This window comes from Myodes glareolus, chromosome 26 (assembly GCF_982192425.1).
Source record: "Myodes glareolus chromosome 26, mMyoGla1.1, whole genome shotgun sequence".
Taxonomy (NCBI): Eukaryota; Metazoa; Chordata; class Mammalia; order Rodentia; family Cricetidae; genus Myodes; species Myodes glareolus.
The window spans coordinates 16,647,218-16,663,217 of record NC_142051.1 but is presented as its reverse complement, the minus strand read 5'-3'; the positions used below and the strand labels follow the sequence as shown (position 1 = coordinate 16,663,217).

The 16,000-nt window shown below is 39.3% G+C and overlaps 1 protein-coding gene across 2 annotated transcripts in view; it reads right to left on the bottom strand.

The window, feature by feature from the left end:
* Tbc1d15 (TBC1 domain family member 15) overlaps window positions 1–16,000 on the bottom strand; it is a 58,783-nt gene that overhangs the window by 29,097 nt on the left and 13,686 nt on the right. For both annotated transcript variants that reach the window (XM_085683213.2, XM_048418895.3), the window contains 4 exons: window positions 12,105–12,203; window positions 10,366–10,440; window positions 6,625–6,763; window positions 3,293–3,503 (listed from right to left, as the gene is read on the bottom strand). In XM_085683213.2, the coding sequence (XP_085539339.1) occupies window positions 3,293–3,503; window positions 6,625–6,763; window positions 10,366–10,440; window positions 12,105–12,203 (524 nt within the window). Of the gene's footprint in view, window positions 1–3,292; window positions 3,504–6,624; window positions 6,764–10,365; window positions 10,441–12,104; window positions 12,204–16,000 lie in introns of those variants that run through there.

The window sequence follows — 16,000 nt, the reverse complement described above, 5'->3', positions numbered from 1 at the left end:
TTGACGTTAGAAAACTAGAACATAAAAGTAGTAAATAAATAGATGTCTTAGGGTTTCTCTTTTGTGTCCTATAATGCCATGGATACAAGCAACTTGGGGAGGAAAGAGCAGCAGGCCATAGAGGGTGCTGCTTATGGGCTTGCTTCCCCTGGCATGCTCAGCCTGGTTTCTTGTAACACCCAAGATCACCAGCCCAGGGGTGACACTGCCCACACTGAGCTGGACCCTCTCACATCAATCATCGATCGAGAAAATGTACCACAGGCCAATCTGGTGGGGTATTTCCTCAATTGAAGGCCCCTAGCTGTGTCAAGGTGACATAAAACTAGCCAGCACAATAGACAAAATTATATGATGTGGGATTCCCCTGTGTGCTGTGAATATGTTTTATTGTCAATGGTTAATAAAGAAGTTGCTTTTGGTCAATGGTTTAACAGAGTAAAGCCAGGCAGAAAATCTGAACAGAGAAGTAGAGAGAGAGTAGGCGGAGCCAGGGAGACGCCATGGAGCCACAGAAAGAGAAAGACACCCCGGAACCTTACCGGTAAACCACAAACAAACCTCATGGTAAAATATAAAATAATAGAAATGGGTTAATTTAAGATGTAAAAGTTAGTTAATAAGAAGCCTGAGCTAATAGGCCAAGCAGTGTTTTAATTAATAGAAGTTTCTGTGTGATTATTTCGGGCCTGGGCAGCTGGGAAACGAAGGAGCAGCCTCCACCTACAATTATACTCTTAAGTGACATGAAAAAAAGCAATCAAGTAAATAAATAGGGAGGAGTAGAGACAGAAATAAACATTAGATGGAGAGGAGGTATCCACGAAAATTCCTCTGGAGAAGTATCAAATTGAGACCTCAGAAACTACAAAGAGACAGATCCAAACAGAAGCAATAGTATATAAAAATGAGCTGCAGACAAAGAAGAGTTTAGTGGTTCCAGGAACACAAAAGCCATGTGACTCAAATAAAGGTGTGTCATGTGATGAAACTTAAGATAGAAAAACGCATGTAATCCAAGCACTTAGGAGGTAAGGGAAGGAAGATGAAAAGGTTAAGACTAGCATCTGGTATATATCAAGTTCAAGATCAGCCTGGGTTACATTAAAACCCTAAAACAAAACAAAATATGCACACCACACCCATACGCCCAACACACACAGGACTATGACAAGGCCAAGTCTCATCCAGCACAGGAACAAGTGTTGCACTAAGGATCCTTTCTTCTCACACACACACACACACACACACACTCACACACTCACACACTCTCACACACACACACACACACACACACACACACACACACACACACACACACACACGTCTATGACAAGGCAGAGGGTTGCCCACCACAGGAAGAGTGTTGTACTAAGGATCCTTCTTCAAATTCCTACGTCTTTCAACTATTTTTCCTAAGACCACTTTGACCCCTCTCTGCACACCTCTTTTCAGTTCAAGAGAGTCTAGTACATTTAAAATAAAGTGCTCTAGACTAAGCCTACATCTGAGCCAGACAGTAGTGCTATAATTCCAGCATTCTGGAAGCTGAGGAAGAAGGATTCCAAGTTCAAGATCTACCCAAACTACAGAGCAAGACCCTGTCTCGAAAAGCAAAAGCAAACTAAGCCTACATCTCCAAAATACACCATGATCAGTACAGAAAGGGGATTATTACACTTCCCTCATATTAAATACAATGCTTTCATCAAAATCATACACAGAACAGCCTCTTCTGTGAATGATGTTGCAATACTGGCTAATATTCAACTAACTATGGTGCTAAAATGCCTGCATCTTAATGTCTGGGACTCAACAGTCAGGAACTTTTTCTCTAATAATGCTATTATCTCTTCTGAAATTTAACTAGCGCTCCCCAGTCTATCCACAACCCACCAAACGGGCCTGCCTTTTTTTTCTTACTAACACAAAACAGCGTGCCTAGTGCCAGCCAGACAGCTGATCAGGTTCACCTTCATGCCAAAAGGCACATGGGCAAAAAATCTTCCAATTTTGTAGTTATTCTGGGCTTTTCACAGTATCTAAACTTCGCAAAGTACAAACTCTGCTACTAAGTGAGGAGTTGGTTAATGAAGGTAACAGCCATCTCCTGCAGTTCTCTTAACACCTCTCCCTTCTCACCTCCACACACCCAACCAATTACAACACCCAATAGCTCGATCTTACCCACCACTCTCCTAGTGCAGGCCACCTTGACTCATGTGGGTGACTGAGTAACTTGCTAACATGGCTATAAGAGCCTTGAAGCATTCATTCTATATGGCCATGTAATAACTAGCTTTGGTCCTCTCCCTGTTCCAAACATCACAGGCCTATAACAACCCGAGACTGTAGCACATTTCTACTCTTCTCTCCAGCCAAAATATCCTCTCTTGCCAACTCTCTCCTTCCTTCCATGCTACTGGTTCAAGCCTTAACTTCGGAGTTGCTGTTTCCAGAGAATCTTTCCTTGTTCACCTCAGTACACATTAGATAAAGCTCCCCCATCAACTGGGAGCTCCCACTGCATCTCAGCCTCATGCGCCCCTTAGCTTAGTTCTTTAGTTTTGTCCTTTACTTCTCACCATTCTTCATGAATCACACCGCAGAGGTCAGGAGCAAGCTGTCTTATTCACAGCTGATCACCAAGTGATCAGTGCAGTCTTTTCTAATGACATATAAAAAGTATCTGTTGGAAATAAGAAGAGAGGAACTGTGTGCCCAGAGGCGAATAAATGAGACTGGACTTTTGCAAAGCAAGAGGGCCCTGTTTTCCAACTTATATATTTAAATCCAGATACATAATAGGTAATTTAAGAAACTATATTTCACAATTACTGAGCCATCATCATTAAATCATATAAGAATATTGGACTAATTTCCCTTTAAAAAAAAAAACTAACACATTGGGACAGCAAGAATGGATCAGTGTAAAGGCCCCTGCTGCCAACCCAGATGACCTGAGTCCAATCCCAGGGACGCACACAGTAGAAGGAGAGAGCCAATGATATTCATAAGTATGCCATGGCATGCATCCACACGCATGCACAAATGTACAAAAATAAATAAATGTAACATAAAAATGTAAAAAGCTAATAAGTTGATAGAAAGTTTAAGGTTTAAAATACTCAAACATTATTCAATCGCTAATCCAAATAGCCAGCAAAAAGGGTTAAGATGCTAATGCCCTTGTACACACAAGTCACCGATGCTCAGTGACAAGTACATATAACTTGACCTGGATTAATACCACGATCCTATTTCAGTAAGTAGAAAGCAATTTGGTACTTACTCACACAATACCACATATTTTTCAAGAGACTCAATCAGTAGTTTGCTATCTCCTTGATGAAAGTGCAGAGCAGGGAGGACGACGTCATCCTTTAGACAGAATACCAAATACGACCAGCCCATACCCTCTTTGCTTCGCTTGATTGATTTCAGGTCTGTCAAACTGAACAGGAACGACCACTTGCTTTTCCCATTTCTATGGCTTGCAGCATCTTAAAAACAAGAAAGTGGGGCAAAATATTTTCGTTCATCTTTGTTTAAAGTATCAACAATGCTCTTCACAGTTACCTAGCAGCTCTTTGTTTAGCCCAGGGATACACTATACCACTACAGTTCCCACCTGTGTTTAATGAGGATGCCTTGAACATCTGATCCACCTGCCTCTATTTCTGGGAAGCTAAAATTAGAAACATGTGCTACATGCCCAGCTAATTTGGTGCTGAGGACTAAACTCAGGACACTGTGCTGTGCATGCTAGGTAAGCACTCTAAACCACATATGCAGCCCCACCGTCATATAAAGTGTAGTATCTTCTGGATGCATGGAACATTTGCAGAAAATAAAGCCTTAGGCCCATGAATATTATCACAACTGTTAACAAGCTACTTAAAAATTGCTTTAAAAGTCAAAACTATTTTAAAAATCATTTTCTTACATGAAGTATTTCCTACTACTTATAATTTCCAGTATAAAATATTACTTTGTTTTCATAATTGAACTCAGAAACATCTCTGAAATCTAAAAGAAAAACAGTATACTTCTAAGAATGTTATTTCATAAGATAAATTTTACTCTTATTATTCAAGACTTTTAAGAATTCCATCTCACCATACACAGAATGATGCTTAAAAAATTTGTTCAAAAGAGATTAATTGGTGCTGACCAGCATATATGTCACCTTCCTATGTAATTAGAGACATTCAATTCCATCGTCTCCACTGGAAGCTGTCATAAATGAGCTTGATAACCATTTTAAAGGTGTATCCTAATTTCCCTTTATAAGTCATGGGGAGGGGGCTACAAAGTAAAAAATGTAAAAGCTAAGTTTGAAACGAGTAAAATAAAATTTTCAAAAACACATAAAATATTAAAATGTTTCAAGAAATTCAATTTCTTAGAAATTATTTCCTCAGACAGGCATAGTAGCACAGCCTTTGATCTCAGTACTGGAGAGGCAGAGGCAGGCAGATCTCTGAGAGTGTCAGGCCAGCCAAGGACACACGAGCCTTAGACTAAGCTGAAAAATAAGAAAGGAAAAGAAGGCATTTCCTTAGGACTACTAGAAAAAAGGAAAAAGACCAGGAGAAAGGAGGTAAAACCACATAATGGATGAAAGTGTCACAAGAAAACTTGGTTTGCATAATTAAATGCATTAATAAAAGTTATTTCCCTAACATTTCACAATTGCAAAACAAAGCTGCCTCACCTCCTAAGCACTGTGAACAAATCACAACAACTAAATTCTCAACTCAGACCACACATTAAACCTCCTGAGGATCTTCTGGGAAATACTGATGCCCAAGCTCCAGCTGCCCCAGAGTCTGGATCTCTGTTTTGTTTCATATCTAATCTCCCAAGAGATTTCAACAGTTATGACTGATATTTATAGATATTACCAGATTGAGTTTCTCATCTACGTAATACTTACAAAATTCTGAAAATTTTGAGTTTTTGCTCATTCTCGTGGCCTCCCGTCATTTATTTCAAGAAGTTTACAGTATTAAAGCAACAGCAGCAGCAGAGTTAGTTCTCATGCACCAATCACAACAATATAAAGACGTCAGTCATCATCTTGCCAAATTCAAAACTCTGACTTTCACCTCTCTTTGACACTTTACTCTGATCCTAGTAAGAACCTCTCCTTGCATTAAAGCTGAATGTCTAAATGTCTTTCCTTGCCTCCCCCACCCCTAAAAAAAGTCTATGCCTGGGTATGAATCTAGTAGCAAAGCTATGAGATACTATTTACTGCTCCACTGCAACTATTTCCTAGAATTAAGTACGAAGTGTAACTTTTGTATATGAGAATGATTCCACAGGTTACACATTAAAATCAACTTCAATTAAAAATAATGGTGTATAAATGTAAACAAAACATGCTCCAAAAATATTGCTATCCTCTTGAGTGAATAAAGATGGATTTTTAAATTGAGGCCAAAATCATTAAAAAAGAAAATATTCTTTTCATTTCAAACCACAAAGAAATTAATACTACAAAATCAAAAATACCTAACATTTTAACTATATACTCAACTTTTAACAAGCAATCACAAATAAATTGGCCATATCACATATGAGCTAGTTAGATCATATTCAGTATAAATACATGAATTTATGGAATATATGCTATTTTTCTGATGTGGACTAGCATGTACAATATCAAACTGTTATCTTGGCTCTTTCTATAATTACCATATAGTAGATACAGATTTAAATATACAAAGGTGATATGGGATTCCTCTTTGTATGCTGTGAATACCATTGGTTAATAAAGAAACTGTCTTGAGCCCATGATAGAGTAGAGTAGAGCTAGGCGGGGAAAACTAAACTGAATGCTGGGAGAAAGGAGGCAGAGTCAGAGAAACCACAGAAATGCCGCCAGAGACAGACATGTTGAAACTGCAAGTAAGCCACAGCCACGTGGCGATACACAAATTATTGGAGATGGGTTAAATTAATATGTAAGACTTAGCCAATAAGAAGCTAGAGATAATAGGCCAAGCAGTTTCTGTGTGGTTATTTTGGGAGTCTGGGCAGCAGGGAAATGACAAATAACCTCTTACAACACAAAGGGGAATAGTAACTAAACATATGCAAGAGACTGAAGTCAGCTATGAGAATCAGAATAAGCACTGAAGTTAGCATCGTAAAGTTTAGCAGGACATTCCATCTCCCCCTGGTGTTTCAAGATAAAATAACATGATTTTTAAAATACTAGATCAAGAAAAGCATGTGTGGAGTTCTTGTTTTTGAGACAGGGTCTTGCTACACTGTCCAGGCTAGCCTGGAACTACTGATGGAGACAGGCTGCCCTTGAACTCAGGATCCTCCTGTTTCACCCTCCCAGTGCTGAGCTCAGGTATGCACTTACCACACAGAGTTTAACAGAGTTAGTTTTTTAAGTGTTTATTTTGCTATTAGTAACTAAAAAACAAGATAAGTATCTTTAAATCCTCTTTTGAAGTCACAGCAATAAAATAACAAAAAATAAAAACAGGACAAAATTAGTTATTCATGCATAGTGAAGTGTAAAATCATTCTTCCTTACTGAGGAACACTGAAGCATTTCTTTGCACTTTGTTCAATTTAAGACTGCAAAGATTTCATGCATACCTCCATTGGTATGTGGTTTCTTTTTAAATGACACTGTATTAACCATGTCCCACTCTGCTTCATAACTGCTCTGGAGTTCTGATCCTCGATGAGTTCTTTCTTTGGGGGCCTGGGTCCACTCTACAACTGAACTGGAGTCCTGAAACAATAACATAAATATTTAAGTCTGAAGCTAGTACATGCCAGTGCATAACGTCTGAGCCCCCGTGAATGATGTCAGAAATCTGTGGCAAACAGTGTGAGTACCAGTTTCCCCCTTGCTCATCTGTATCACCCTCTGCAGTTAGGGTTGCCAATCAGTTATGTACAGAAGCCAACTCAGGATTTCCACAAGATTTGGTTTTCATGATAAATTTCACCTCAATTCCTCACTGTCCCATTTTGCATGGAGTTGTGATATCTAAAAATATGGCAGCCATCTTACAAAAAGAGAAAAGAAAGCAAATGCATCCAATTTCCAGACTACAAAACAACTTCTACCAACTCCATGTAAACAAAGAGAAAAGCAAACAAAGGGGAGCTGGTGAGATGCAAGAGTTGTAAAGGCTTTTGCTGCCAAGGCTGGCAATTTGAGTTCAATTCCTGGAATGCGTATGGTAAAAGAACAGAACCTCCCTCCCGCAGGTTGTCCTCTGACCTCCACATGCACATGCACGTAGACACACACACACACACACAAAATAAACGAAATGTAAAAAACTAAGAAACGCATGGCATGGGCAAGGAAGTCAAAGACTAGAGAGAAGCCCCATTGGTTAAGAGCACTTGTTCTTCACAGGGCCAGGGTTCAATTCCCAGCATCTTCATGTCAGTTCACCCATCTGTTACCTCCAGTTCCCGAGAGAACCAATCCTCTCCTAAACTGCCTGGGCATCAGGTATACATGTGGTACACAAACATACATGTCAGCAAAACACCCACAGAAATAAAAGAGCAAAAAATTCACTAAGATAAAACAATTTCCAATTTCAGTAGAAGTAAGGAAAAGTTAAAATAAAATACGATTTTATTTTTGCCTTATTTTTAAGAGTATCAAATATTTTAAAAGTTTGAGAAAATAGTCTTACATTGTTGGCAATAGTACTTCCTAGTTCTGACTGCAGGAGGGCAATTTAGTTGAATTTTTAAAAATTAAAGTATACATCAAAGGGAGAGTAAGTAATTAAAGGGTAGACAAATACTAGGCTAGATCTTAAAGGTTGATACATACTCAAATTTACTCATAACTTATAGTCAGGCATCACATAATGACTTAAGTAAACAACCACCATATATATGACAATGACTCCATAAGATCAGAAGGGAACTGAAAATGACTGTTAAGCAACAGCTTAGCAGCACTCAGTGCTGTGGCACAAGGCACTGCTCTGATGCATGTGATAACGCCAGTGTAAATACACTTAGCACATGTGATAACGCCAGTGTAAATACACTTAGCACACGTAGCAGTCACAGAAAGCATAGCACAACAAGCTACGGGCAGTATATCTGTGATAATGAAAACAACGACCTATGTACATTGTTTACACATTAGAGGATACATAGTCTACTTAAACTGAGTTTTTATACTTTATTATACTATACAGCAGACACTGTGTCACACCAGCCTCAATACCATACATACAGTGTTGTCATATCAGGGGAATGATGTGCATCATCTAGGTTTGTGTCGATATATCCTATGATGTTCCCACAAAGTGCATTACCTAAGAGCAGGTTTATGTTTGTCCCCATGGGTATTTATTCAACACACAAAAATAAATGCAACCAGAAAGTCACAAAACTGTATAAAAGAACAAATGAAGCATACAAATTAACACAGATAAGTGTTCTAACATAAGAAACAGAGATTAAAGTCTAGAAGATACAGTAACCAGGCACGAGGAAAGAAACAGTTCTGAAGCAGTGAAACAACTCTGTGCTGAAGACTCGTGCATCTCATCTCCAGTGTAACTTTTGTTACAGGGGAGAAGGAAGATACTAGGAGTAGGATGAAACCACAAATCACAAAAAAAATTGAGACATTAACAGCAGACAACTGAAAAGAAGACCATCTGAAAATGCAACTGGAAAGCAGAATCATTTTCTTCTCTCAGGTTCTACCTCAAAGGCCATTTTTAGAGAGCCACCTTGGAGCTTTGCTTGGTTGACTTTTATTTTAGTTTTCTTTTCCTATGTTGTTCAGACTGTCCTTGAACTCAAACGATTCTTCCACCTCATGCTCCCTATTATAGGCACACTACCAAGCCCGGTTCAGAAAGCACGTTTTGTTCATCCAACAACAATAACACCAACAATCCCATTTCCCTCACTGCCATCTCTACAACCACAGCCTTGTGACAAGGAAGGCTAAGAACCCTCAGAGTCGTATCACCCCCACGTCTCTCAGTGTCCACCTTCCCTACAAACAGCCTCAGAAACAGCAGATCATGTTTTAAAAAATTAGAGAAATTAGGATAAAGTCTAAGCTAAAAATAGAAAAACTGGTGGAGAGATGGCTTGTACTACTCTTACAGAAGACCCAGGTTCAGCACTCACCTTGGGCAGTTACCAACCACCTGTAAGCATAGCTCCAAGGAAATCTGACACCCTCTGTGGCCTACAGCCATTGCACACATGTAGTACACATGTAGATAAGCAGGCACATTCTTATACACACACACACACACATGCACATAAAAAACAAATTTTTAAGTTTTTATAAGTAGGAAAATTAACAAAATTCCAGAAGACTAAAGGTTCTAGTTGTTTCGTTTTTATTTTTCAGACTTTGTGTGTGTGTGTGTGTGTGTGCCGTGACTGTTATGCACACACCCTGTGCACATAAGGAGGCTAGACAACAACTTTTGGAAGCCAGTTCTCTTTTCTACATGTAGGGCTCAGGAGATCAAACTCAAGTCATCAGGCTTGTCAGCAAGTGCCCTTACCTACCGAGCTATCTTGCCATTCCTACAGACAGAGCTCTATTCATTAGAAGATGTAAAACAGAACGTCTATGAACTGTGATGAAATCAAGGGCTTAGCTGAAAGTCCATGTAGATATGAAGATGCCAACACTCTCAGATCTCTTCTTCAGTTCAGTTGTCCAAACACTAATGTCCCAGCCTGACCTTTCTGGGCAGGGATCTATAACTTCCATTCTGAAAAAATAATGAGAACTTGATAGCAGGGATTCCCACCTGAGAACTGATTAGTCATACACAGAGAAGAATCCCACTAGTAGCAGGCCTAGCCATAATGAAAGAAAACACCTGCTATTAAATATGTGCTTAACAGTACAAAACCCTCCAAATACCAAGATAAGTGTCTAAAAAAAGATGGCATCCGAGTGAAACAGAGCTAACAAGAGGAGCCATTCAGAGCAAACAGATTATACACAAATAAAGATAAAGATTATTTTTATGTAGGGTGTGGTGGCAAGAAGCCTGTGATGCCAGCACTTGAGAGGCAGAAGCAGAAGGGCTGTGCAAGTTCAAGACCAGTCTGGTCTACATAGTCAATTATGTGTGTGACCAGAGACGAGATGGGGGCAGGGGATGTTAAGGGATGGAGAAGAGGGGGGAAAATACATGTGACTGACACACAGGGACTACTGCAGAGAAGGAAAAGGACCACCACAGAAGGAAGAGGGAGATGGAGGAGGGCATTAAAGCAGGGTGGCAAACAAGACATGCATGCCTACATTCTTATATACACACAAAGAAAACATACAGCAATCTCTCAGTCATACGTTTTAAATACCTTTCCAGCATACAGAATACTAGAAGAATCTAATGCATCATCCAATGGTCTCCAGTCCACTATTACTTCAGCATCCTACATTAAAAAAAAAAAACAAAACATGAATTATATTTAGAATTCATCAATATAACTGAGCATCCTGAAGAAAGACACCATAAATTATAATTAGAATTTATCAACATATTATGTTCTTAATCTACTGAGAGCCTTTATCATTTATTACAGAAGTAGAAATTAATATTGTAGGTGTCAACCCACCAGAATTAACTTCTGATGGAGTAAACTTGCCTTCCAAGGTCTGTAAGAAATACAGACTCCAGTTATCTGTTGCTTCTACCTGTAATTTTAAACATGCTAATTGCATTCTTTCCCTAGCCTGTATATGTGTGTATGTGTGTCTCATAAATATTTTCCTGATGTACTGGGGACATATATATGTGAGAAATCAGGAGGATGTCTTTTCATTTGGCTGTATAATCTTGATATATAGGATATATACTAGTAGCCTTATATCCTCGAAAAGGTGCCAGAGAAAGAAAATTCTTCCCACTTAGGGGTCAGCGGGAACAAAGTCACCACTGACTCCAGATTTTACCACATAGCTATAGTTCTTGCCTTTGAATGGGGAGAGCTGAGAGCTTCCCTTTAATCAGCTAGCATTTGACAAAAATACTAATGCAGATCAAATGCCACCCGTTTTCCTTCCACAGCTTATGCCGGCTGCCAAGGCTGTCATGACGCTGCGTTCCCAGTCACGTAGGCAGCGGAAGACAGTGCTCAGAGTGCACAGTGCTGCTGTGTCTTCTTCCCTTTTTCTACATTATCAATTACAAGCTTCTAGCTTAACTAACCACACAGATGTAGTCAACACACCAACTCTTTCCCCCCACTTAGAAATCACAGCCCCTTCCTGCCTTTACCCTTTTCAGACATGCCCCCTCTGAGACATGAGATAATAGGCGCCCACTTTGTCAGCCTAATCTTTCTTGTTGGTCCTGAAAAATACAAGTCTGGTATCCTTGCTATTGCCAGAGAATTGCTAATTGTGCCTGTGTGGGTATATAAACTGGAAACCTTGTGGGATTTAGAGAACACTGGAAGACTAAATGGTACATGACAAGAAGATATGTGTGAGCCTATTCATTCCTTTCACCCTCAGATCCCGTTAGCAAGTTCCTGCGCTTGCTATAGTGTTCTTTCTGGATCCTGAGAGGTTTAGGGGGCTGGTACCCCAATATTGATCCACTTTTTATTTCTAAATGCAAAATAAAACTGTAGGTCCTTAAATAGTAGTATTTTACTATTACCATTATTTAACAATTGTTACGGAAATTTAAATCTAATTATTTTCATTATGAAAAAATTTGTATTATTATAATGTCTACATACCATCTTCCACCCTACCCCACCCCCATTTTTGGTAAGACAGAATCTCCCTGGTGTCCTGGCTGTCTTGGAACTCACTATATAGACTAAGCTGGCCCTCAAACCACTAAGATCCTCCTGCTCTGCCTCCCAAGTGCTGCACCAACATGTACACCTTACATGCACGTTTAAAATATTTCATGACTTTCATTGGTATACCTAAGGTATTTTGTTTCTAATGTTATTTCTATGTTAAATTTACAACCATTGTTCAAATACAGTGCCTTACATATGAGATTCAGACTCCTTCAAAGCACCAAAGAGAACCACTATCATAAACTATTACTAAACAAGTCATTAAACAAGAAACTTACCTTTTCTAAAACACGTAATATTCCTGAAATTAAGCTGTCTTGGTCATTGGCCTTTCCACAAGATGAGTGAATATATACCCCTTCTTGTTCATATATAATCTGGAACAGCAAAAACAAGATTATCATTACACTTCTTTCCCTCTCATTTATGTGTATGTGTGTGTGTGTATGTGCTTGTGCACGCGCACACATCTCCCTCCTCAGAACTGAGGCACTGCTCTCAAGTACAGGTTCATCTCACTTGGGTGCTAGAGATCTGAACTCACACTCACACGACGAGTACCTCACTAAATGAGCCCCAGCTCTAGTCACACTTCTTATCTCAACATTTCTTAAAAATAACTGAGATATTTTCTTTTCTTTTTCACTTTTTAAATTTTTTATGTTTGTGAGTGTTTTGCTTACATGTGTATCTGTGTACCATTTGCACAGCTGGTGCCTGTGAAGGACACAAGGTAACATCAGACCGCCTGGAACTTGGGTTATAAACAATTGTAGGCCAAATGCATGCTGGGAGTTGAACCTGAGTCCTCCAGAAGAGTAGCCATGCTCTTAACTACTGAGTCACCTCTCTAGTCCCCACACTGTTTTCTTATAATATCTGTTCAAGGTCTGTTTACCTCATATACAAATATTATCACAGGTTGATTGGGACAAAAAGTATTTCCGATTCATGAATACTCGTGTATTTGTGTTTTATATACATATGCCTTAAACACAGGCTGAAGGTAACGTCACAGGTTTGGAGTGCCTACATCTTGACTGCGGCCAAATGGTAAAGTCAGGGTGTATAACTTTCTACTTGTAGCGTTACTTCTGCACTGGAAACATTTTAGATTTGGGGACACTTCAGATTCTGGATCTTCACATTAGGAATGCTCAACCTGCATTTAAAACGCACAATACAGATTTTGGTAAATTAGAAGGGATTTTGCTTCAAACACATGAGTATTTGTTTCTCAAACTGGTAAAAATCACACTTTTATTTGTCTCATAATAGTGATGCTGAACTAACTACCATGTGGCTAATATGCAAATTCAGCTCTCTGTAATCTGAGGCTGGGGTAACCAACCATAACTGATACAATGCTTGCCTAGCAGGCACAAAGCCCTGGGTTCAATTTCCAGCCACACAAGACTAATAACACCAATATTTTAAGGTAAACATTGAGTTCAAACTGAAAATATTCAAAAGAATGAGCAATGAAATATAAGAAACAGGTACTTTCTATGTATTCCCACAGTACCATATTCTTATAAAAGATCATGTTGGTACGTTTATAAAACACTTAGAATTACAGGGAACAGTATGGGAATTTTAAAGAGTACTTCCAGGTTTAACCCTTGCCCCCATCTCCAGTGGATCACACAGATCTTCTAACCCGCCCCCCCCCAGACACCCACAGCTTTGTACCAGCCCCCAACTTCAGCAGGCACCCCCTGGAAACCCACAGGCCTTTCTGACCAGGGAAGCGAGTAGGCTAACTGCAGATCTTCACCTTTCCTTCCACTCCTCCAAATCCAGTCTTCAGCCTCACCCTCAGCTCTGCAGCAGATGATCTGCTGTGGGCTCTCCTCTCAGCCTCATTCCCAGGGGACTAAGCAGATCCTGTTGAAACACCCTGCTTTCCTCCCTCCTGTGGACCCCCTCAGCATCACCCCTAGTCTATCCCCATTCCTAAGTGTCAGCTTCCAATACCCAGAAACACATTTTACCTGGAACCCCCAGTGGTCATACCTATCAGGACCCCAGGAGAATTCTCCACCAGGCCAATACAGTCACCACACTCTTAAGAACCAACGAGGAAACAGAAACCAGGAACAAAATAGCGCCCAACAAAGACAAGACCAATATCAGCACCTAGAACTATAGTCTTCCCAACCCCAGATACGTATACACCAGTTTAAAAAAAAAAAAGAGAGGGAGGGGAGGGGAGGGGAGGGGAGGGGAGGGGAGAGAAGAGAGAAGAGAGAAGAGAGAAGAGAGAAGAGAGAAGAGAGAAGAGAGAAGAGAAGAGAAGAGAAGAGAAGAGAAGAGAAGAGAAGAGAAGAGAAGAGAAAGATCAACGACAGCCAGGACACTATGTCTCTAATAGAGACCAGCAATCCTACCATAGCAAGTCCTGAGTATTTCAACATGGCCAAAGCACAAGAAAAAGACCTAAGACAGACTTTATGAATGTGATAGAGGTCCTTGAAGAAGAAAGTGATAGAGGTCCTTAAAGAGGAAATAAATCCCTTTAAAAAAAAAAAAACATGAAAACGAACAGTGGAAAGAAATGAATAAAACAATTCAAGACCTGAGTTCTTTATTAGTTCCGTGAAAACAGAACTAATAAAGAAAACCTAACTGAAGGAAATCTGAAAATGAAAAATTTAGGAACTTGTACAGGAACCACAAAGGCAAGCCTCATCAACAGAATACAAGAGATGAAAGAATCTTAGGCACTGAAAACACAATAGAAGTAACAGGTCACTCAAAGAAAATGTTAAATTTACAAAAACTTCAGGCACAAAACATCCAGGAAATCTAGACTCTATGAAAAGACCGAATCTAAAAATAATAGAAATGGGGGGAGGGAGACCTAGGACAAAAGCACAGAAAACATTTTCAACAAAATTATAAAAGAAAATTTCCCTAACTTAAAGAAGAAGATGCCCATATCAAGATACAAGACACATACAGAACACCAAATAGACCAAATCAGAAAACAAAGCCCCCTCAGTCCATAATAATCAAAATACTAAATGGACAGAACAAAGAAAGAATATTAAAGGCAGACCTATTAGAATAATGCCTCACTTCTCAAGAGACTCTAAAAGCCAGAAGAGCCCAGACAGATGGGCTACAGACTTTAAGAGATCACAGATGCCAGTCCAGACTACTTTTAATCACTGCAGATGGAGAAAATAAGGCATTCCATGATAAGCTGCCTCCACCTCCCAAGTGCTGTGACCACAGGTACACACCATGATGCCCAGTTCCTCTGCAGCGCTTTTTTGAGAGAAAAACTACATGCCCCAAAACTCAAAATTCTAAACTATACTTATACTATCTGGAGAAGACAATCATGTTTAGTTTTCTAAACTAAATTTCAAAGGTATAACTTTAGCTTCTAGAAACTAGTTAAGTCTGACCTAAAGGGCAAATAAAATGAAATAACTGATTTGCATCAGCTATAAATTTTATGAAGCCCCCATCTCTGTGGATTCTACATCCTCTCAACTCATCCAGTCTAAACTCAGTAAGATTAAAAAATATTTAAACAAGGAAGATGCATCTGTATTTAAAATGTAGACATTTTTCTTACTAGCCCATAAACAATATAGCATAGCTGCAATTCTATTGTAGAGATATTATAATAATGAATAGAAAATATGCACAGATTACATGCAAATCCCCTACACAGTGGGGTTTGTTTTGTTTTGTTTTTTTGAGACAGGGTTTCTCTGTAGCTTTGGAGCCTGTGCTGGCCTTGTAGATCAGGCTGGCCTCAAACACAGAGACGCGCCTGCTACTTTCTGCCTCCTGAGTGCTGGGATTAAAGGAATACGCCACCATCACCCGGCTCTTTTTAAACTTGGATATCTCCAGGGTATCTATTTCCCCTCATTATAAAGAGCATCTATATTTGATTAAGACAACACAGAAAAAAATTATTTGCTTTCAGTACACATTCATTTCACATAAAAAAAAACAAGGTGATCACAGTTTTAATTAAAAAGTTTTTTGCTTTCTAAGTATTCTGATCTCACATTCCCACAGTCAACCCCAAGCAGTCATAAAAGATACTACTATCTCCATCTTCATTCTATACACAAACTGAAGGCACAAACTATTTGGAAACTGTCCCTAAAATCACATGCACACTACACCAAAAGAGCATCAAGTATTC